The following is a 25235-nucleotide window of genomic DNA, read 5'->3' on the forward strand; positions in this document are numbered from 1 at the left end:
ATATCTTAACTGGAAAATATCCCAAGATCTAGGGACAGCTCATATGCTTTCTGAATTCATGTGTTTATCACATGAGAACTATGAGAACTACATGAGATAGGAAACATGTATTGGGGATTTTTTCTACACATAGAATCATAGAGGTGTAAAGTTGAAAGGGACTTGGAGGGTCACCTGAAGTCTAGTTAAGGAGCAATGCCCCAACTGTGCTTCCCTGTTTTCAGAAACCTACCCACACACTGAAGAGTTAAGGCGGCAAATCACTCCATTGCAGAGTGAAGTGAATGACTAAGTGGAAGATGCTTCAGTTACTTGCAGTGCAAAAATCTCCTTTTTAATTGTTCACATCTTCCTGTGGCGAGCCCCATCCTATTGCAAAGGAGGTCTGAGGGCAGTGGCAAAGCAATGCATGATATTGGATAGCTTCCGCTGCAATCCTAAGTATGTCTACTCAGAAATAAGCCCCTTTGAATTCAGTGGGACTTATCCCTGGGTAAGTGAGGTTAGGTTTGCACTGTGGATGCTGAGTAGTCTGCAGATAACCCAAGTAAGCATATACAGGATTAACAGAGCCACTTAACTAGCACATCCTGTAACAGATTGACTGTCAAAATCACGAGAATTAAGCAGTCTAAATAAATATAATGGAGGAGAAAAGAAGAACCTCTTGAACAAATATTTTTTAATCAAAATAATACCTTGAGAGTATAGGTTGATAACAGTTGTTTTTATCTTTCTCCCAAATAGCACATTTTGATAAATATTCCAGAGTGAAATAATTATACTAAAGGTCTCGAATTAACCTCTGCTCATTTAGACTATGTCCCTTAATTTAGACTTAGAAATTTCTGATTTTGCTTCCATGTGCATCCTAAAAGTTATTAGTGAATGTGTCAAGTTATGCCATAGATAGTGTAGAGGAAAAAAATGTGGATGGCTCTGCTGTTATTCAGAAAGCCAGTTGTGTCATAGAAGGGGAAAGTCACATTGTGAATATCCAGATTATTAATCTCCATAAGCACATTCTGTAAGGAAGAGCTTCCAAAACAACATTTGATCCCTGGGTGTTCAGTGTGACTTCATTAGGAAACGGATACATTACCCTGTTGACCCTTTTGTATTTCACTCTTAAGAGCAATAAAAAAAAATGAGAGGGGGGTGGGGAGGTTGGCTGGCTGAATAGAATGACACAAATAAGAAGGCAGCCTCTTTCAATACTTTGGAGAGCCAGTAACCAAATGTGAAAATTGCAGTGCAGATAGGAACAGTGCACCAGAAACTTTTCCTTCATTTGGTGCATTGAAATGAATGGAGTTGGTGGAACAGAAGAATGGCATCCTTAATATATTTTTTTAAAAAAGAAGAAGCTTGCCATAGGTTTGATGATTCAGTGATACCGTCTCCCATTTATAGAATTTGGGCACAGTCCAGCAGTCCCCTTAGCACTTTTTTAAGAGAGCAATTCTTGCTTCAGTTGGTGACACCTCTCTTCCTGATGCAGCTTTTAGTAGGTACAGTCAGTGAAAGTCTGCATGTTAGCGAGTAATCTGGGGAACCTTTGTAGCACGTATTGTCAGCATTTGCTACAAAGGTACTTTTTCTTCTCTTTAATCAGCATATATTTTGAAAGTTCTCCATAAGTCTGTTTTGTATGTCTTATCTAGGAAAAAGCATTTACATGTCTCCATATTTAATTATTTTTTTAAAAAAAGAAGCATTTTGTTTGCATAGTTCCGATGGTAACTCCCATTTTACTATTAGCAGGCACAGCTGTTTGGTCTAGGAATGGAGGGCAAGCATCATCATCTCCCAATTATGAAGGTCCCTTACACTCTTTGGTATGTTTTTGACTGGTGACCTCCTTGGTGTTAGTATTTTATCTGCTGTCTACGTCTTCCATTGCTCACCCACTTTTCTAACACAGGTTTTTTTCCTTTTGCTGATGATTTGTAATATCCTTGGATTTTTCACGGTCCTTCTGACCATTTCCATACTGGGTGGTGTGAAACTTCACTCATAAACCATTAAATATTTGCAGATACTTCCACCCCCCACCTTATGTACTCTTAGCTGATAACAAAAAACGAACACATGAAAAATGGGGCACAAAATGCAGAATTTGATGCAGAAGGTAGGGATGCCATACATGGTACAGAGGTGCAAATTTGAAGAAGGACAGGCTGGCATTTGGTAGGGGAAAAAACAGCATTGTGTATTAGTGCTGCACTTGTTTATGACAGTGGAATCACTGAAGATTCTAATTATGGAATACTAAAGAAATGATAAAGAGCGTTTATTTAAATGGGAGGGTAAGAGAAGTCACTCAGCATATAATTAATAAAACCTTCAACCTTTTTTTGTGTTGTCAGCTTAGTTGGGGAGGTAAAGGATCATAGCATAAACATACTTTTGATGTGCCATCAATGATAGCAAATGTATTTATTTATTTGTTCGTTTGTTTTTTTAAAAAAAACAACACTTAAGACAATTATAATCTCTGAGTGGTTTACATAAAAGCAATAAAAGTACAAGAACATTCAATAAAATTTCATGAAAACTAGATTAAAAGCAAAACACAGTTCTGTATCACACCAATTAAAAGTATGCAGTGTAAAACACAAAAAAATTAAAAGTCAAGCGTCTAGTAAAACAGTAAAAAACAGTAAAAAAAAGAAAGGGAAGCTAATAGAAAACAAATGATTCCCAGTTTGGGGGGGGGGGGCGGACAGAGGACTACTGAGGACTTCGGGAATGGCCACATAATGCAGACTCTTGGAAAACTCAAGTTCAGCATCAGAATTTTAGTCGACCTCAAAAGTATTATGAATTATACCACCTTGCTATTAAAGATGCAATGCTGCTGTCATGAGGAAATGTCAGATATTATTTATTTCCAGATGATACTGCTGCAAGCATGCATCGTGTCAGTGGCTGCATTGTTCATCTGGTTCTAAGTAAATTCCAGATAACCCACTTTCTGCCACTGGGTGATTTTTGCAACTCACCAGCATGTTATTGAGGTTCCCATGGTAGGTACTTTTCATGAGGAGGTTCAACTTTGGTTGGTGTCCTTCACCTATGCAAGAGTTACCCAACATGGTGCCCTCTGGTTCCATCAACCCTAGCCAGCAGGGCCAGTGGTCAGGGATGATGGGAGTTGTAGTCCAACAAAATCTTGAGGGCACCATATTCAGCTACCCATAAGTCATAGAGTGTCCAGCAAGTCTGAAAAAGTTGACTTTGAGGTCATCTAACTAACATGGTAATTTCAGCACAAGAATAATGTTACAGTAAGAAATAGTGATGAAGATTGCAGATCTCTGGATTTCTTTTTTTACAGATAGCTTAGTATTCTGCAAATGGCCTTTCCCCCAGAATAGTCAAAGTTTATTCTCTTTTACCTGGTTAGATGGTAAGAAAAAGGCATTTAATATGCCAGGGAACCAAGAACTCCTCAGCTAATTCCATGAAAAAAAAGCAATGGGCTTCAATTTTATGAATAATAACAAAACCACACCCCAAATACCCAGAATGCTGCATAGCAAAAGGTTTTTAAACCAATTAAAAACAAAAACAAAACATAGCTTATGGCACGGAGTAGAGAAGGGTAACGATTAAGTGCAAGTAGTGTTATGTGCAAGATAGCTTGCACTAAATTCTCTACTCCCTGGTATATAATAATGTAAATAAATACATTAATATCAGTCTGGCCCAGTTTTCTTAAGGTTGCAAAGGCCTGATCTGCATGATGCAGGAAGCCAAAATATGGCTCATAGGAACAGTGAGAATGTGCAGGCTCCCATAGAGAAGTTGGCAAACAATTTGCTCCACCCCAGTAAGTCTCACTCTTGCAACACGCTAAGCCAAGGTTTGGCTTAGTGTGTTGTCCAAACTGGGGCTAGTGGTTATGCTGTCTCTCTTAGTAGCCATTAGCTGCAGCCAAAGTTTGTTCTTGGCCATGGGTTGCAGTTAGTGAGGAGAAAGCTCAACCGCAAGCCCCAGTTTGGACAGCACACTAAGGCACATCTTGGCTTCCTTCAGCATGGCAGTAGAAAAGACCAGGGAGCAGTTAAGCCGCTGTGAGATCCTTTCTGGGAGCTCTCACATTTGCGTGTCATGAACCAGGCCTGCGTGATCCACTTCAGAAGCGCCCTTGGGAATTCTGGAACAAACTGCAGAATAGTCAAAGCAACACACTGCTTCACCTCATTTTGCAGTGAAAGTTGGCCCTTGGAAGTAGCCCAGTGAAGCAGACATTCAGCTTCTTAAGAATCAATACCACTGCTCTTTCGGGCTCCAGATGGTGAAATAATGCAGTGGTAATGAGGCTGCTCCTAAGAACAGGTCAGGGTTTGTATATAAGTGTTGGAGAAGGTGAATGGCCCAGCTTACCCCAGGGTTTGTTTTGGGGTGGGGGGATGGTACATGTGTGCGTGTTTTAATCTCAGTCTAGCTGTGCAACTGATGTGGTCAACCTGTTTAATGTGCAGTTGTTCTGAAAGTTATTTGGGCCCCTGCACCACAGGGAACAAAGCAGTAACTGTGGAAATGGGTGGCAGCCAAATATGTTCCTTTTCACCCTTTTCTCTGGTTGCATGAGAATAATAGGCCCTAACAATGCTTGCTGTATGTAGGTCACAGTTCACAACCTAACTAACTTTAACTTGATATTAACAGAGCCACAAGGGAATAAATGAATATAGGATTGCAGCCCGGTGTATTTAAACATTTTAAATTGTCACAGCAATTAGGTATTTCTGAATGATGCAAAATGTTTCAAAACCAGAAGGTAACATATGTACTTCAGATGTTATGTTCATGAGGAATCAATGAACCTGTTTTGCCCATGAAAATGAAAGCTATCTTTTTTGTGGATGGAACTTGCATGGTTCCCTAGAGAAACAGTTTTGGTATCATTGTTTTATATAAGACAGTGGGTTGTGTCCAAAGTTATTATTATTATTTAATTTCTATAGCATTATATATATATCAGTCCTGCTTAAGAGTGTACCCATTGAAATTAATGTATATAACTAATTTGGGTCAGTTAATTTCACTGTGTCTTCTCTGAGCGGGATTAACTTTAGACTCAACCCATAATGTGTCTATAATGTAAATACAAATTCAGAAGCAGCCCATCTCTCCCCCTTCCCCTGCCTAGCATGAAGCAATAGAATTATTATTTTTTAAATGTGGGGTTCCTAATCTCTGTGGGTTTTGTCTCAAGCATTAATTGGCCCTTCACATTTGCTGATGCTTCTCTTGATTTGTTTTTCATAAACAAACAGCAAAGCCGGATTGAAGACCGCTTGGAAAGACTGGATGATGCTATTCATGTTCTCCGGAATCATGCAGTGGGGCCTTCAACTGCCATGCCCGGTAGTCATAGCGACATGCATGGCTTAATAGGGCCCTCTCATAATGGAGCAATGGGAGGTCTTGGGTCAGGATATGGGACAGGCCTTCTTTCAGCCAATAGACACTCGCTAATGGTAAGATATAAAGATTAAACATTGCTCTTAAATAATAATAATAATAACAGCAACAGTGAAGTAATTAGGATTTTTTTTTTACACTGTTCTTTTTTTATCAGGCATTTAACTGGGGCAAAATGTAGTCATTCTGAGCTTATAAACATGATACCTTGCTAATATTGTTGGTGCAATTAATTGGTTTTCAAACATACTCATATTATGCAGATCCATTTAGCCCTCTTCTGGATGTGTTTTAAAGACACCTATATTTCATATTGCTTATATTTGTGGTTGTAGAATCAACGTTCTCCGAATTGTTTGTTATTATTATTATCATTATTAATTATTACCTTCATTAGACGCTTTTTGCAATGGTAACTCAAAGCAACTTACAATAGCAAGGAACATACGTACATGGAGGCAGGCAGACATAAAAACCAGCATTTTTTAAAAAAATTAAAAGGCAATTTTATTTTTGAAAACAAAAAAGAGATTGAAACATGCCACCCACAAAGAAAGTCCATAGATAATTAAAAATCAAAGGCCTGGAGAAAAAGGAATGTTTTTGCCTGGCACCTCAAGTTATGTAACAATGGCACCAGGTGAATCCCCCCGGGGAGAGCATTCCACAAGTGGGGAACCACCACTGAAAAAGCCTTTTCTCATGTTTCCACCCTCCAGACGTCATGTGGAGAGGTCACATGAAAAAGGCCTCAGATAATGATTGTAGGGTTCAGGTTGGTTTGCATGGGGAGGGTCCTTGAAGTATTGGGGTCCTGAGCCAGATAACACTTCAGTCAAAACCAGCACTTTTGCCCCAGTGAGGAGCCTGGCTGTTAAATTCTGCACCAGCTACGGTTTCCGAACTGCCTTCAAAGGCAGCTCCATGTATAACACATTGTAGTAATCTAACCCTAACAGTTATCAAAGCGAAGGCACCAGAAGTTAGGCTATCCCTGTCAACACAGGGTTGGTAGCTGGGCCACCAGCTGAAGCTGACAGAGGGCACTTTGCTCCACCAAGGCCACTTGAGTCTCAGGTGAAAGGGATGGATCCAGCTGTATCCCCAGGTTGAATGGAGTGTAACCCAATTGAGAGCAATTGCCCTACCATTCATCAAATCTAAGGAACCACCCACTAACAGTGCCTCACTTATGTGGATTGAGCTTCAGTTTATTGGCTCTCACCCAGTCCATTACCATTGTTCATGCTTTTAAAATCTGGTTGGAAGCTATCCTGTTGCTTCAGTCCTAATTATATCTATCTATCTATGTATCTATCTCTAGCTAGCTAGCTATCTAGGATAGATAGGTATCCAAAGGATACCTTTGGCCAAAACATTTGACTTTTTTCTTTGGACGGTGTGAATGCAAGATTCAGGGGGAAAGTACAAAGGAAAAGCACAGTGGGTGGTATCTAAGTCATTCTCAAAGTTGACCTACTGAAATTAATGGACTTATTTCATAAGGTCCATTAATTTCACTGCGTCTACCCTACCACTGCTTATAACCCTGTACTTCCCATAGGGGTAGCCATGTTAGTCCCTGTTGGTTAACTATGTTAACTAGTTAGCGAATGGGCTGTAGCTCAGTGGCAGACCGTCTGCTTTGCCTGCAGAAGGTCCCAGGATAAATCTCCCAACAGCAGCATCTCCAGATGGGGGGGGGGGGAGCCCCCTGCCTGTAAACTCTGGAGATCCACTTTCAGTGAGTGTAAGTAGTACTGAGCTAGATGGACTAACACTTGCACATAGCCTGCGGAAGCACAACCAAGAAAGCATCATTTGGCATCTCAAACATTCATCATGGCATATGTTTTCGTGGGCTGCAGTTCACCTCATTGGACGCGAAGTTGATGTTACACAAGCAGAAGCCAGCAGACATTCATGGGTAGCTGATGGGCTTTTCTACCCTCTCAAGGTACCCATGCCTGCAGCCCATGCTTGTGCTGGTTACTGAGAGGCTACTGAAAGTTGAATCTGCATGTGCTATAAGCAGGCATGCACTATTCAGATTCCAATTCAGCCAATGCCACTGTGCTTTGCTTTAAAAACGAACACATTGTTCCCTAATTTTTGGAGCAACTGTCTCCTTTTGCCTGCACCTTGGTGGTGGTGGGGAAATATCTCAGCTGCACATCTACATCTCTAGTCAGTGGATTTAATACTTGGAGTCCTTTGCACCTGAAACATAAGACAGTCTATTTTCTATGAGCTGGTCCTGCATGCCTGGGATAAGTGTATTTAAATCCACCAAGGGAATGATTCCATGGTCAACAGCCTCCTCCTGCATGTTATCCTCAGCCACACAGGAACTGCTCACACAAAAACAACATCCAGGGGGTGCAGCAACTTTTAAAGGGCCCCATGCAATCTGTAGAAAGCAGAATGTGCATTTCCTACGTGCAAGAATCCCAAATTCTCTCTCCTCACCCCACCCACAATTCACCCAGCCCCTGGATAAAAAAATAACTTACTTGGATTTGAAATAATTTAGGGAGGGGGCATTTCCACTTTTTTATTATTCTTAACTATTGATTTATTTAATTTACACAAACAATTCCCGGCTACCATACACCAAGATAGATAAGATAGATATCCCATTTTTTATTCATTGAATTTATATACCGCTCTATACCCGGAGTTTTCAGGGCGGCTCCACACACATGTTGAAAGAACAGAGGAGAAAAGGGAAATTTAAAAGAGGGAGGGAAGGAAATCTAAATTTCCTAGCTTATTATAGATTTATGCACATATTTCTTGCACCATGCCTTTATAAAAAGCGCCAGTTTCATATAAAAAGTAAAGGGAGCCATGTTAAGAAAAGACTCCAAAATCCACAGGTTCCCCGCTATGGGAGCCAACCAAAAGTGTGAGAAATTCATAGTGAACTTTCAATTTCTCCAGAATTCTGAATTAGACAAGTTGTTACACACACAGTCAGGGTCAGGGGTTCTTGTTCAGCCTGCAGCCTCCTATCTTTGAATGGAGTCTACAAGCTGACCTCCTGGCAACTACAGCAGCATATTTTTTGTACATTTCTTCATTTTTGGTTTTCCTCACCCACCTCACACCCCTCTTTTTAGAACATCTTTCCTAGTAAAGAGTTTTGAAGAACTTGAAAGCATCCCACATTTTTCTGTCTTGTTTTGTGTAGTTCTCGTAAAGTTATTGCACAACTGCAGTTTTTGGAGTTTCCTCATGTTCACATCAGTCTGCATAGAAATCAAGGAATTATTGCCTTTTTGCTGTGTATTTTCCCTCTTTCTGTAGTTTGATGTAATAGACTTTCCCTCCCATGTGCCATCAAAGCCAACATATTGAAGGCAATTAAGAGATGTGATTTCAGACCAAACCTACGTTAGGCATATGCTTCAGTACTGAATTTGAATTGGAGGACAGGACATTTATTGTTAGTTGGTGTACTTAATCTTTTCATACATCGAAGTGCTGAATCTTGTTTGTACTTAACTACACACTTTGCTGCAAATATCCTACACGTTATTGCGTCTCAGAACAGAATAGATAGTGGAATAGCTGTCACTCTGCTTTTCAGGCAGAGGCAGGGAGTGGTGACGGTGAAACTATTTGTCTCTCTCTCTTAATGGCTTCTTACAGTGGGGAAAAGTCATAGCTCAATTGTAGAGCACGGGATTTGCATGCAAAAGGTCCCAGGTTCAATTCTTTGGCATTTCCAGGTTAAATTGGGAAAGATTCCCTGGGGAGCTGCTGATGGGTAGTGAGGATACCATTCATCTACAGCTGTCACATTATGGCCTGTTATTAGGTTGCAGCCTAGCCTAAGGTGTAGAGCAACAGCAGTACTGCCACCATACAAGTATATGCTAAAATTATGAAGTTGGTCGCTATGTATGTATGTAGAGCCCAGATCTGAAAAGGTTGAAGACTATTGGTGTAGATAATACTGAGGTTGATAGAACAGTGATCAGTCTCCAAGACCACTTCTTCTGTAACAAGCAGTCCTTCAGCTAATCTTAAAGCATGATATGAAGCAGCTTCAGATTTAGCTTCTGTGTCAGCTTCTGCTAGGACACAAAACTTTCTACCAGTTCCTTATCCATCAACCCTGTTCAAGTAGTGAGGAGAAATACTCTTTTAAGGTAAGGAAAGTTCCTTAGTCCATCAATTCTGATAAGAACTCTCCTCTTGTCAGACCAAAGCCTTGTCTAGTCCAGCATTCTCTTTCTAGAGTGGAACTCAGGGGTAAGACCTGAGCACAACAGTACTCATCACACTTGTGTTTCTCAGCAACTGGCATCCAAAGGCATACTGCCTTATCCTCCACGAAATTTTCCAGTCCCCTTTTAAAGTTTACAGCCAATATGCACTGTGTGAATAAGAACTTCCTTTTCTCTGTCCTGATCTTCATCTTCATTGTGTTACCCCAGTTATAGTGTTATGAGTGAGGTAGAAAACCTCTTCCCTAGCTAATTTTTTCATATCATGCTTAAATTTTACATAGGTCATGTTTTCCCTTACTGGTCTTGCCCACCCCAAACTAAAAAACCCAAATGTTGTAACCTTTCCACATAAGGAAGTTGCTTGAGCCCCTTTATCATTTTGGTTTCCCTCTTTTGCACACTTGAAGAGTAGTTTGAATTCAATGGGGCTTACTCCCAGGTGAGTGGTTATAGGAGTACTGTCTAAATCTGGTTCCTCCACTCCATTCAGTTCAGAAATCCTTCTCCTCTTACAGAGTCCCATGTCTGCATTGACTTTCATTGTGAAAAAAATTTAAAGTTACTGTTTTTTGTGTTATCTTTGTATTCTATTATTCAAGATAATCAGTGACTGAATGTATAGAAGCTCAGCTCAGGCAATCATAATTACTACTTTGATGTTGACAGTCAGCAAATATAAGACCGTTTTATAGGCTGAGACTAAACTGGTGGTGCCTACTTTCATAAATACCATTGAGCGGTATTCAATTAATGAATCCCATCAGTAGAAACCCATGCAGGAACTTCAGCTTCTTCAATGGGACTCCCTCACCCCATGCTCCCCAAAATTAGATTGAGGAGGGGTCAGGAGAAACCCTAGAACAGCATTGGAACAGGAGAGGAGGGGTCATTCTGTCTGGCAAGATGAAATCCTTTTGCTGATGAAGCATTCAGAGGAGCACAATGTTGAATTCCATTCATTTTGGTGTTTGTCAAGTCAAGTTCTGGTTTATTGTTCATCCAGTTGACCATTACAATGCACAGTAAAGAGTTTGCAGACTGTCAGAGACAGTCAAACAATCTCCAGCATAACTGGAATAAAACCAAGTATAATTAAAATCAGGTATAAAATTGCACTACAATTACTGACATGAACTAAACCAGCAATCTCACATCTGTCAAAACCATCCAAATGACTGAATGGTCACTTTTACACTGAATAAGATAAATTTGTTGTGAGTAGCTGCTGCTGAGAATGTTGTGGAAAATTTAGTTACAGCAGAAAACCTGCCTTTTAGTACAAAAGCCAAAAGCTAGTTGTGCTCACTTTGGCAGCACATATACTAAAAGCCGAAAGGTAGTTGATAGAGTTCTCCATGTCGAAACCCAAGGAACATCCTGTGAGGTTTTTGGGTCTGGTTGAAAGATGTACAAGAAAGCAAATACTGCGGTAGAGTCTACCGTCTGGTTCATCCCATAAATACATGTTGTTTTATGAATTTCATATAGGCAAAGAGGAACTTGAGATCCATGGCAAAATCAACACAGTGATTCATTATTAACGTGCTGCTTAATCACCATTTGACAATAAAAGCAAACAAATGTCTTAAGAAAGCACACCTGCTTTTTCATTGCAGAAACTAGGTACTCACCCCTGAAAAATGTTACTGCTCACAGTTCATTCCCATTGAGGGGAGACTTAATTTGATAGAAAACAAAAACATCAGTTAATTAGGTCCATTAGGCAAACTACTTCAATATTATGTATTTATGAATTGTGACCTGAGTTCTACCTGAGGCCATATCTAACAGGAGCCAGAAAAATCTATGATTCCATTCTTCCATCATAGCTCTCCAAGCTTCGTGTTTTGGATCCAAATGTGTCAATTTCCTTTAAACAATTTATTTTAATCTGGCTTTCATGGTAGAAACTGCACTGCTGATATTTTCCAGACAAGGAGCATCTGATTCAGTAAGCTCTGAAGACTATGGTTATCTTGTCATGGTTAAATTTCTGTTCCTCTATGATGAATAATAAGACGCATGCAAACATCATTGTAAAGCTCTACAGCTCTGAAATAACTAACATAAAATGTCCAATGGAATGGTTTGCAATCTCTTGTGCACTTACTCCTGTACTCAGTCCCAGAGAATTTGCATGTGTTTCACTTGACCTGTCTGCTGAGAGTTCTAAACGAGTGTTGCCAAAATGGGAAGCCAGCCCAGAAGATCCTACAATAGGGACCAGTTTGATCTATCACTCTGGCCAGAAGTCCATGTCCAGATTATATGCACCAAAAAGAAAGACGGGGGAAGCATGTATTGGGTTGTGAAGTAGCAGTTTAGGGGCAGCACTGAAAAATGTCAGGACTTAACTCTCTGCAAGGAATTACAGTGTATTAACAGTACAGCAATGGGCTACATTCAGAACTCATTATTCCAGTTCTCCCTTTAAAAACATGTGATTTGGACCAGCTGCTCTTGGCTAAATACTTACTCTTTGCCCAGGTTTAATGCTTACAAATCAGTGTTGCTGTATGTAGCCAGCCTCCTCATTCAAATCAAGATGAAAGGCAGTGGATTTATGGCAGTTATTACCACTGAGTTTTGTTTGTCATTAAAAATGCGGAGAGAAGGACCATTTAAACAAAGGAACTCTGCAGACATTGCCTCTTAAAAGTAAAGTTAAAAGCAATGGTGTTTTGAGCACTGTATTATTAAAGGCTAGAAGTAGACCATAGGAATTTATAGATAACTACATAAATGCTTGCTTGAAATAGTCTACCCACTAGACCAGGAAGCTGGAAAGATGCTTTTTCAGCATCCTCATTCCTGACTTTCCCCAATAAAAAATATCATGAACCAGGCACGATTTTGTTTCTGTATCGTAGTTGCTGAGAGTTCACCAAAAAAAGAGAGAGGAAATTCTGGTTTGTAATTTAGATTGCCCTCTGGTGATGTATTAGGTTCCCCTGGGATACATAGGATCTTAAGATTTGGGTTTGTACGAAGTGATTCCATGCACAAACACATACCACATCGTGTTTAAACAATACTGCTTTTAATGAAGAAATCTGGCTCTATTAAAAGCCAGATCTGTGACTTGCAACTATTCCTGTATATCTGCTCTCAATCAAGAGAGAGAGGAGAGGTTCCATCTCTCCCCCCCCCCCGCACTTCTTGGGTAGCTTTTCTTTCTCTCTCTCTCCTTTTTTGCTTTGCATATGTTAAACTGATGCAACATGCACCCAGGGCATCACTTCAGAGAGAGTTGTTCCATAAATATGTACTTCTCTCTTATATGCCAGATGTAGCTAAGGAAAGACTTGGGGGCGGGGGGAGGGCGGCCAGAAATGTCAGCTCGGCATATAGTTCTTGATGGAAATATCTGACCCTTGAATTTGGCTTCCTGCAATGAAAGAGCAGGTATTTGTCCTCTGGTTTGTTTGCTTTCTTTATCAAATGGTGATTATGCAGCATGTAAAGTATGAAACTCGTGTGTTGATTTTGCCGTTGATCTCAAGTTCCTGTTTGCTTATGCGAAATTTATAAAATAATAAATGAACCTCAGGCACAAAGTACAGTTAACACAGTAACACCAGTGACGGGCAGGCAATTTCTTTTGGAAACATGACCAAAAAACGGGAAAACCTCTGCCAAAGACAAGCTAGTGAAGGCTTCGCAAATGCCACTCTTTGTTTCCTCTTGCAGGAGGGGGCAGAGAACCCCAGTTTCTGGTAGTTTGTAGACAGCATTATTCACTGTCTGAAACTGTTGCTTGTGAGAAAGCATCAGGGCTGCTATTTTCTTTCTGGAAAACTGGTCTAAATTTTGAAGTAAAAACACCAAGAACAAAGGAAATAGTTTTTGAGTAGAGTCAGTCTTAAGTTAGCCTTTGACCATTTGATACATTCCACACTGAAAAGGAAGTTGAAAGGGGGGGGGGGGAGAGAAATAAAAAAAAAAAATCAAGGAGGACACTGGTAATGTTTTCCACATTTGAATTTTAATACATGAAACAGGCTATAAAACTTTGGCCAGCTGCAGTAAATAAAGTAGCAGTGGGAGGTATGGACCGGAAACTTGTTCAGAATGTGCTGCTGGGAGCTGCTCTGCCCACTGTACACCTTCCTTTGTCAGCTTTGTACCTTTTGGGGGGTGGGGGATGTGGGGAAGGGGGTACATTTAAAGTAATCTGAGACGTGGTCCAGAACGCAAGTTAGTTTCCAGAAGTCTTTTCTTATCAAATAACCAGCACGCACTCCTCTATGAATTCTGCTGCTCATGGGAAGAAAAACCACAACAGCTTATAATACTAATAAAATGGAGGGCATGTGTGCATTGCTCCTTCTCTCCTGCCGCTGCTGATTCATCTTTGGAGCTCACCTTTTCCACGAAGCTTTTGCCTTAGCCTCTTAAATCCTCCCCTTCGGCCGTAGTAATCAAGGTTACCATTTGCAATCTTTGCATTTCCTTACATTCGTCCTTTGCTCTTCACCTGGGTTGTCGCTCCCACAGTCCAGATTTAGATTTCTGAGCTCTCTGGATTAGAGACCTGCCTTCCTCCTTTTCTGTTTGTGAATTTCTAAAAGCAGTCCTATGTACATTGATGGCAGTGCATTCATAGAATTGTAGGAGACCACGAAAGGCCATCTGGTCCGGGGCCCTGCAATCCAGGAACCGTAGGTAAAGAACCCCTGGCAGATGGCCAACCAGCATCTATTTAAAAATCTCAAGTGAAAACTTCCATTCATCAGAATAAATGATAGCTTGTACTACAGTTATCAGCTAGACATGTATAGATATTCCTTTAACCTTGGTAGTGGAGTCAGGCGTGGGATTCCAAAGAGATCATTAGATGGTGGATTTTTACTGTTTCAACAAACTTTAACTAACTTAAGGCCATTCAAAAAGATTGCCGGAGTTACAGGCCAAAGACTCATTCATATAAGTTGGTCTGTTTCCCCCCCTGAAAGAAAGCAGCCCACTAGTCCCCAAAGCACAACTCTTTTAGCTTCTTAATTCTGGCCTATAGCAGCTGGGCTTCCAGGACAAGATTCTGTCTTCTCCGCTGCGCAACCTAAAATGGGATAGCCAGATTTTCTCATCTCCACTTCTGTGCAGGAGCAACAAACCATCATCCCTGGCTCAGATTATGTCTGAACTGGGCATTGTGTCCCCCCCCCCCACTCCAAACAAACCACCACTTCTAGCCATGGTGCTCTTTGGTCGTAATGCAAAGCCAGAGATGATGCTCTGTTTCTCCAGGGTGCAAGCAGAGAGGAGCATAGCTCACGAGATCAGAGTGTATACAGTGAACCATTAACTAGGGCTTACTGTGATGTGCAAAGGAGGCCAATATGAAAACCCTCTGCCTATGACCCTGGAGACCACTGCCAACCACCATAGACAGTACTGGACTAGATAAACAAATGATTTGAACCGTATATGTCAAGATTCTTAAAATGCTATCTTGCCCTCTGCTGGGCAAGTTCTCTCTCCAGTGGGAATCAGAACAGTTCCCTGTCATCAGATACAAGAGGTGAGGACTTTTGAAAGAGACTATCACAGGAATTGAGATAAGGTGTTCTGAGAGGCTTCAGTCATTGAAATAACTTAGGTGCACCCAAGTTGTCCAGGCCTTTGCTTTGTAGTCTCTGTAACATAAAAACTGATCTACCTGCAACATGGATGTTTGTCTGTGATTGCACAGGATACGCTATGAAAATAGGGCTTCAAATACACCCAAATATAAAATTGGCTGGCCCAGAAAAATACACAATATTTTGGGGGGAAATCCACTAAAGAAAGAGAATATTGTGGTTAGCAAGCTGATAACGCCTTTTTTGACATGATCGGCAGCCGTTGTTCTGACTTCGGACAGCTCCTGCCGCTGTACGAATATTGGACGATTTTGTTTAGAGATGTTTAAAGAGAGTTTGGCAAAGTGGCATTTGTATGATAACACTAGCAGTGGAATTGTGAGGTATATGTTTTTCATGCCCGTGCAACAAATGTTGAGTTGCAGAAGCAGAGAGCTGGTTTGCACATAACACTGAGCCAAACCATGGCTTCATGCTATAACACACAAATCTGAGGGCTTCCCAGGGATGAGATTGCAGCCACCACTCTCCTTCCCCAGTCCTCCTGCTGTGAACTAAGTCACATAACACTAAGAGTCTCGGGATTAGCACAAATGGATCACAGCTGCTTTGTTTGTCCTGTGAGCCTGATCCTTCTATGGTTTGGCTTAGCATGTTGTCTGAACTCAAATTCTTTGTTGGCCTCCTCTGGACAAACCACAAGCTGTAAGCCCTAGAACTAGTCCTGGCAACTACTCATGGCTTGGAGCATGACAAACCACAAGCCCAGGTTCAGACAACACACTAAGCCAAACCATGGCTTTCCTGATGGTAGCACAGCAGCAGCAGAACCAGAGGAGGAACCTGCAGTAAGCCATAGTTTTATGTGCAAAACAGCTTATTATGTTGATTGAAAATTCTGTGAGTGGAGTTCCAAGATTGCACTTGCATCTTCTCCCTGCATTCTTAAAAATCTGTGCTGGTGGGTTGTGGAACTTTCGTAAACAGTATAGGAGGCGCTGCAAGGGAGAAGGGAAAAACAGCAACAACAAGAAAAATCCCTTACCCCTAACTTTCCATTCCACTGCATTCAAGCCCCTTCCACAAACAAAAGGGTGCATTTCATTCATGAAAAGGCACGTTTGGATCCAGCCTGCTATGTTTGGGGGATACTGCTGTCAATTTGCCTGTTTGCTTCACATGATCGCACACAGGAAGACCACATGCTTGTCCGTGTGTTTTTAAACATCCAAATTAGATTAACTCATGGAATTTTCCGCCCTTAGGAAATAAAGTAGCAGTTGTTTTATGGCATTTGTATCAAAAGAGGGGAACAACTTAAAATCATCTTAAAGGCTGTGCCTTGTTTACTAAGTAAAAGGAATACATTGCTTAACTCTTTCACATTTAAGCATTATCACAATAATGCAAAAAGGTATTGTGACATTACTTTTTTTAATTTCAGAAACAATAAAACATCTTGTTGAATCATGTAAAAAAGGGATGCAGCCAATCATTTTATATAATGTTTGAGGCCTATCTAATTTTGTAAGCATTACAAATTCTGTATAATTATATCACACACTTAAAATCATTTTTGCACTATAGTGTTGATGTTTAGTATAACAGTGATAGCAGGGGATCCAGACATGATATAAAATGACACTTAAAAAAACCCAAAAACCTAATACAATGGCTTCATTCATTTGAAACTAACTAATTAGGTGTATTGTTAAAACAGTAGTATTTGGTTTCCACGTTTTAATTTAGCATTAGCCTGTGTTCCCTGCTTTTCCACACATGGATGGCTCCATTGTGCAGCTGGGTGTGTGAAAGTTATTGGAGAATAGGAAGTCTCTGGGTAACATTTCTCCAGCGCTGCCCTGATTTCTATTTCCCCTGTAGCGTAGATGAGAAACAGCTGTCTTTTGTTTAAAAAGCTGTTTTGTAAAACGTCTGAATCTTGAGGTGTAGAGTTGAGGTCACCATTCAACAGGTGCTTAGAAGCAAGTGGGGAAGAAAGAGGGAGAGACTGGGCTAGCTGCATGTGTCTCTTGAAATATATTCTTCTCTTCCTTAAGAATAAGGCATCCAGCCTACCCCATTTCACTGTTTATTTTGACTCTGTGGGTTGCGCTGGCAGGGCCATTACGTACAGCTAAACGCTAATATTCCTAATCCCGTAGCTTTTGGATCTTGAGCGTCTCCAAATTCAGCCAGTATGTAAAATGAATAATCATCTCCGTAGGAAGGAAATCATTGCTGACTTTATTTCATTGGCAGCGGAGATCGCTGCTCCCCATGCTTTGCTCGATTCACATTTTAAAGCACCGCGGTCTCCTTTCCACCTTGTGGGTTAAACAAAGAATGCCAAATCAGCCAATTTAGGTGCTTAGAGAGAGGAGTAAGTGTGTGACTGCGGCGGGAGAAAGAGGCAGCAGTCCCCATAAGATAGCCTCCCAAAGGGCAAGAAATGTCCTCAGATGTATTAAAACGCTGCAAAAGTGCATGTGTTAGCTGTCTATAGGCACAAAGGAACTGCATCCCCTCCTGTGGATTATTAACATCTGTTTGTCCAGTAGGGGATGGAGCTTAGCATTGTTGTTTTTGCATCTCTAGAAGAAAATTAGTTTGAGAAGTTGGCTCTTCCCATTGAGTGGACATGTGAAGCCAAATAAAACTTCCTTTTGTGCGGAGCTCATGGGCCCGAGTTGAGCAATGTCGCAATTCTTTCAATAATAATGATAATAATACTAGATTATCCAACCCCGCCACCCCCGTTTAAAAAAAAGAACAGAACAGGAAGAGCATAGAAAAATGTGTGGAGTGCTGCCATATTGTCTTCTCTTACAGTATGCAGAAACATGAAAATAACTCCCCCTCCCCTTGTTTATAGCTGGTTGCTCCCTCTACTTAAGACGTGGCACTGTACCTCTCTCTCTTTCGCTCTCGCTCTCTCTTGAAAGCCAAACTTCTGCTTTGCCACTTTTGGTTACGTTTAAATGGATTTTGCACATGACGACCACTTGCAGAATGCCTTTTTCATAAGCTGTTTGGAAAGCTGCTTATTACTCTGTGGTACTTTTCTGTATTAAAAAGAAAACTGTTAAACTTTGCTATTTTTTCTTGATTTAATGCTGCTCATACTGATTCTCTCCCTCTCCCCCCCCCCCGGGGTTACTATGAAATCCTTTCTTTTGCTTTTGATCTTATTTATAGCTAAGCCACCAGTCATATGGAAACTATTATTGTATAGCATGGAGATGAAAGACTTTGAGCACAGTTAAATAAGAGTGAATAATTCGGACCAATAACATGCATACACAGTGTGAGAACCCGATTCTGTTGGAAGTGTCCTTCGTCATTCCCTTTTTCCTTAGCCATGGAAGTTTATAAGAGCTGTGCACAAACCTGCTTTCCATCCAGCTTATACGTTTTGACAGTGTTGGGCTCATGTTAACACACATCACCTTGTGGACTGCTTGCCATCATCTTTCCTTGCCTTTTTCGTTAACACTTCTAATTGGATTCTTTTTTAAAATGGTCATCATTTAAAACGTATTAAATAGGGTGTGCATAAGGACCTGCCATTGTTTTATTTGGTTGGCTGTATTCTTCCAAACGTGCATTAGTCAGTAACGGCTTTGGCAACACAGCTTTATTTGCTTGACAAGCTCTATCTTCATTGATTGCAGGTGCCCAGTTTTTCTTACGAAAAGGAGGCTGACCAGGATTGGTTCTCCAAAACTTCAGTTATAGCATACAGTATAGAGGACACTCCTTTATACTGTCAGACCACTGATCTATCTGGCTCAGTAATGCGTCCCCTGATTGGTAGTGGCTGCCCAATAGTTCAGGCAAAAAATCTTTTCCAGTCCTCCGACAATCAATCTTTTACACAATTTCACTATTAACCTAGACCAAAACATATTTAAAAACTTAGTGAAGTAATGCATTTTCTGAGGACCAACTAGCGGTGCAGTTTTTCAATTTTTAAGCAAGTTGCTTGGGTGGGAAGAGGGGACTAGATCAGCCCAGTTTCCCATCTAGTTTAGCATCCTGTTCTCACAGTAGCCGTTCAGATCCCTATAGGGAGCCAAACTGCACTCAGTTCACTTGTGATTCCTAGCAAATGTCATTCAGAGGCACACTGCCTCTGACAGTGGAGGTAGAACATAGCCGTCATAGCTAGTGGCCGTTGACAGCCCTTTATTTCATATATAATTATGATGCCCACCTTGAACACACCAAGGCTATGCTATACATCAAAACAATATTGGCAATCTGTTCACATGGTTATGAATGTACGAGACCCACTCTGAATTCTAGATTACTAAAAAGTGTAATAGAATTTTGATTCGGGTCAAGGTGTTGTGTGGCATTCAGTAGTGGGAGATTTGGTTATCCATTGATCTGATGAGATTTAGGCTGCAATTTACCTGGGTGTAGGGATGTGGGATAAATTCATTTCAGTTTGAATTTGATAGGCAATCCTACTTAATTTTCACTTCCTGAACCAAAACACACCAATCTTTCAAAATTCGCAGTTCTCTGAATTTTGCAGTGAAGTTCTCCAGCCAAGTAATGTGTACAGAAATGCATAAGCTAGGGCAGCGGCTGATGAAATGTACATGCTAGTGAAAATAACATACAAAATACCACTGTTTTAGGGGGAATTGGTTTGCAAAAACGTGTGTATTAGGAGAAATTCGTGAATTTTCATGAGGACATTGTAGTTGTTGAAAACAACAGCCACAAACTGATGTGGAAATGTGGAGGACTGAATTAAAATTGGTAAATATATGAGCCATTGAGAGAAACCGAAATTTACAGATATTCTTATCCTTACCTGGGAGTAAACCAGCACTTGCTTCTGGTTAGGATTGCAGTGTTAAGACAGTTTAAAAAACAAACAAAAACAAAGGTGCAATGTGCACCCCCCTCTTTTTTTTTTTTGCCTCATGTTTGTCGTTGAGAATTCCAAAGCTGTGAAGATACACCAATTTCTCCCATTTGCTTTCTTTTGAGAACTGGTTTCAATTTTCTTTAAAGTAATTATACCTCAAAAGTAAGAAAACTTTTGAAGTTCTGCCCCTCAGTATGAAAAGAGTTAACTGTAAGCAGCAGCAGGGTATACTTCTCATAACTTCATAAGAAACCTTCCTCCATTGTTTTAATTTTTTGCAGCTTTTATCTGCTGCCCACAATTCACAAACTTCAGAGTGCCCATCTGTGTGCAATAAAAGTTAACATTTGGATGAGTGTTTCTTACCACTTTTAAAGATGCGCTTTTAGGGCTAAATTGTGTGTTTTTTTCCACGTTAGAGCAAATACATTTTGCCTTCCTTTGATATGACAGATACTGGCAGGGTAATTGAAACTGGAATTTAACACTCTGAGCCTGTCAGGTATAATTGATATTTCACGGGGAGATTACGATTCAAAGACACCAAAACAGTTTTCTGTGTCGATGGGTGTCTGATTACAGTGAGAATACATCAACTTTTCTTTCCGTGTTTACTGGGTGGGGGGTGGGAGGGGATGATCTCATCTATCAAATATGTATACTTAGCAGTTTAATGTGAATGAGGTTTTTGTGCCTGCTTGTACAGATGTAGCCGTGTACAGAGCCATGTGTACTCTAGGCAAGTAGAAAATCCACATTCAGGGAGGTAGCCAGTGGGTGTGCCAAGAAACCACAATCTAGAGAAACTTTTCCTGCCCAAATTGAAATCTTGCTGCTTGGATCCCAATGATGGCAATAGAAGTTAAGCGTGCATATGTTCCTCTTGATTCCACAGCAATTCTGCCGTCAGATTAAATTATTCGCACCTTGTCAATTTTAGTTTATTTTGCTCTGGATCTAGCATTCAGGTTACCATAAAACAAGGAGATGTTTTGGAGATCGTGGAAGAAAAGAGGGCAGGTTGAAGCTGCAGGGCTGTCAGATTCTTGCCTGGGGTAGTTCCATTAAATATACCAAGCCTCTGGGCAAAGCTCCAGTTGTTTTACCTTGCACTCCAATCCTGCATCTGTCCTTTCACTCATCACCTCATCCTCTAGCCCGCTGTCCATAGCAGTTACAGGCTAGGCAATAGAACTGGTGGAGAATCTGGGTAGGAAGCACAGTGGCTGCTGCCTCACACCCAGAGCTTTCAGGGATGGGGAGTGGTTCTCCAGATGTTGCTGTGCTCCAGTTCCCATCAGCCTCAGTCAGAATAGCCAATCCAATGGTCAGGAATGATTATGTGAGTTGTAGGCCAGCAACATCTGGAAGTCAACAGGTTCCCCATTCCTTGTTTAAAGGGAGAGGCATTGTTTCCTGTTGAGGGCATGGCAACCTAGATGGAGGCCAGAAATAAGGAAGCATTAGAGAGCATCAAAGTGTGCTGCTCCTTCATCACTAGAACTCTCCATATGCGTACAATGTCATTAAAAAGCTGACAATGAGAAAACAACGAGAACAGAACGGCTCCTTTGGTTCATTGGTAGGTTACTGAAACTGAACCTATTTATAATGCAGGGTTTTGCTCCAAAGATCAGGCCAGCGAACACAAAGAATATACAAAACAGTGGTTCTATGAACCTTACTGGGAAGACATCAATGTCATCCTATGAATGTGCACTTAAAATTAAGAAACACAGCCAAATGGTACTGTTGAGAAAATCAGTGATGTTTTTAGCAAGCACTTGGACAACATTACTGTTGACCCTTGCATTAATTCAGAAGGGAACTGATTCCATAGTTTTGATTCTAGCTTGGACATTGCAAATATGTCAGAAGGATGTCTTAGGATACTTCTGATCCCTGCAAGGACAGGTTTACCTGAGAATCAGGATCAGGTAGAAGAAATAGGAAGAACCATAGAATAATAATCCGAGAAGTGCTCAGTCATAGAGCAGACACTTTACACGCACGAAGTCCTAGCATCATCATCAGCAAAATGTTATTGGGTAGGAGGGCCTGGAAAGCTGCTGCCAGTCTGAGTAGCTAATTCTAGTCTGGATGGACCACTGGTCTGATGTTGCATAAAGCAGCTTGCTATATTTGCACATAGACGAAGAAGGGTTACGAAACCAGAGTGGGATTGAATGAATCCTTTTACACCAGCTGGCCTTGCCATAATTCTGTTGCCATCACTGGAATTTCACCAGGAATAAATTGGGCTCTTAATGTCTGGAAGCCCTCAAGGTCTGCTACAAGCAGCTTGACAATGCCCAGGCCGACCTTCTGGACTGCACTCAAATTGCATAGAAACGGAGCAATCAGTGCTTCACAGAATATTCACATTTGTGCTTTGAACCAGTAGCTGAATAAGGTCTTCCTCTCTCATTCTTGGCTTCTTGGCTACATATTCTCATCACGTGATTCAGGGGAGGGAAATGCCACTTGAAAATAAATGTCTCAGTGAGTGTCCTATCTTTCTCTATTGTTGTACTAAATATTACTTTCCCCTTTCTACCTCATTTGTTCATAATAAGTACAGGACAAATGATTGAGGTTGCGTGTGTGTGTATGTGCTGAGGATGAGGAATGTTTGATTTTTTAAAAAATTAGCTTTTCAGTTCATTGTCTCTCTTTTCAATCCTGTGCCACACAGAGAGAAATTCGATTTTTGCTCCTGTTCAAAGCATTGTTTGGGGTGGCACTGCATTCCAGCTGCAATAGACAGTAATCAACAGACAGCTTGCTCAACCCGAATATTCAAAAGCCACTGCCCCTGGGCTCTCTCTCTCTTTCTCTTTCTCTCACACACACATTTGTCCTTTTGAACATTATTTGGCTAAGGGTTCTATAGTCTTAGGATTCAGTAGAAGTCAGACGTACCAAATTCTGGCCAGAGCAAATGCTTACCTGTGCTCAGTATTCATCCATGGTCTTGCACATCAGTGGAGCATGGATTTGTCCCAATACTGCATCTCTTAAAATGTGCTTATTCATTTTAGCCTAACATTATACAGCTGTTTCTTCATACAAACTTGCCAGCTCTCCATGCTGCTTCTTGCCACAATCAATTTGGTAGCTCTTAAAGTTTACTCATTTACTCAGAAGCTACAGTCCATTTGTCTGTGTGCTTTAAAAAAATATATGGGGGAAAACCTGAACTTTTCTTTGGTGGAAATCCAGTGTAAATTGTTCTTGTATATGACAGTTGGAAATCATAGCATCATAGAACTGTAGAGTTCTATGATGTCCAGAAGTGACATTCTCAGTTGTTTATGCCCAAATTTTGGACATAGATTAGTAGGGATTTTTTAATTTGGTGGCGATCTTTCAAAATATATTAACCTCTTTACACTGGCCAGGAAAGATCTGCTCCATTGTCATGATAATATGTGTGCCTTCTCTCTCTCTCTCTCTCTCTCTCTCTCTCTCTCATTACATGATAGATCCAGATGAAATCATTATAACTCTTACATTAACTCCACCCAAGAATGAAAACAGATAATTGCCTTCAGTGCCTGAACTGCATTTGTCCACAGAAAAAAACAGTAGTTGGCTACAGTTGTTATTTCTCATACAATCCCAAGGCAATAGGACTCGGTTAAATCTTTGAGATTTGTTAAAAATCCTTCACTTTGTCATTTATTTCAAAGCCTCTTTAAAACCCTAGTCAGCAATCAATATTTCTGAAGGGCCAGTCTAAGGAATTAAGAGAATTGTTATTCCTCCAGCCCCCATTCCCTAAAGAGGTGTGCTAGCAAGTTCTGTTGTGTCAGAGACATTTCCTCTAGGTTGGCAACTAAGGGGCCAGGCAACACTTTCTAAGGGAAGGATTTGGCCCAGCAGCTTCTGCTTCTTTGTTGCCATCTTGTAACAAGTGTAGAATCTCAACTTTGGACTCCATTCTAGGCTCTACAGTGCCTTCTTGCTCCCCAGTAGGGGATTATTGCATATAACTCCTGTTTGTGGAAGTCCTCCAGATAAGAGGGCCATTACCTTGAAATTAATAATTTTAAAATGCAATCAATGGAGAATTGTCATTTATAGTCATTGTGGATTAGCAACGTTATGCCTAGTATACCATGCTTTTGCTTTTTCTTCTTCTTGGCCTTGGCAGAATTCTTTTTAATCTGTCTTTCAGTCTTCCTGGTAACAATTAGGCTATATTGTCTCGTAGGCCTGATTAGAAACATTCCTTGTTCTTAATCTCTGCAAATTCTGATCAGTGAATGATACCATTAGAGAATCAAAATGCCATATTGTGTGGACCCACAGGGTTCCGATACAGTAAGATGAAACCATTCCTGACTGAAAAGGAATGTCTGGAATAAAAGCAATTGCATTTCAAGGTGTAAACCATTCTAAGTATGCTTTGGATTTCATAATAAATTTAAGACTATTTCCTCCCCACTTAATTTCTACATGTCATAGCTTCTTTTTGTGCTGTTACCACCTTTTGAGATTCCTGATCTTGCAAGGCGACCTATTCAGTCATTCTGCAGCCTCACACGCTTATCATCATTTGAGGGGTGAACCCTATGACCTTACCCACTCCCACATGTCCCCTTCGCCATCTCTGTGATGCCCCACATGTTGGGGGCTGGACGTTGCAACAGAGAGCCTGCTACAGCCAATTACCTCCCCACTTGGTTTAGTATCCTCATCAGGCCAGGAGCCTTCCCCATTGCAGATGTGCAGCCCCAAACACACGGAGGGTGTATGGAAGGGGAGGGGGACAGTGGACTCACCCCTCCTCTCCCCGTCTCACAATGGTAATTGCATGGAGGAAGAACAGCTGCACAGGACTATGTAATCTTCATTATCTCATCTTCACAGTGCTATGGGCATTCCTTCAAAGGATTCCGTGGCCCTGTTCCTCTGGCCCACGGCCCTCCCACAATGGTACACCCAGTGGCCGCCATATCCCCAGGAACTGCAGGTTTCAAATGTATCAGGTGGACAAGCAGCAGTTGCATTTCTGCTACCCTCGGAGGGATTTTTTAAAACCCCTTTTGTCTTCTTTCTCTACGTGCTACTCCCAGACCTTTCCCCCTA

At 41.0% G+C, this 25235-nt stretch overlaps 1 protein-coding gene across 31 annotated transcripts in view; it reads left to right on the plus strand.

The window, feature by feature from the left end:
* Positions 1 to 25235, plus strand: part of TCF4 (transcription factor 4) — a 341723-nt gene that overhangs the window by 298925 nt on the left and 17563 nt on the right. For 25 of the 31 annotated variants that reach the window (XR_014502784.1, XR_014502785.1, XR_014502786.1 and 22 more), the window contains 2 exons: positions 1762 to 1838; positions 5289 to 5492. Coding sequence is in view for 27 of the 31 variants with exons in the window: in XM_083402861.1 (XP_083258987.1) it covers positions 1762 to 1838; positions 5289 to 5492 (281 nt within the window). In the remaining 4 variants the exon portion in view is untranslated. The remainder of the gene's footprint in view (positions 1 to 1761; positions 1839 to 5288; positions 5493 to 25235) is intronic. The other 6 variants (XM_083402847.1, XM_083402844.1, XM_083402846.1 and 3 more) reach the window with 1 other exon arrangement.

The sequence above is a fragment of the Podarcis tiliguerta genome (assembly GCF_965153285.1).
Source record: "Podarcis tiliguerta genome assembly, chromosome: 11".
In the NCBI taxonomy this organism is placed as follows: Eukaryota; Metazoa; Chordata; class Lepidosauria; order Squamata; family Lacertidae; genus Podarcis; species Podarcis tiliguerta.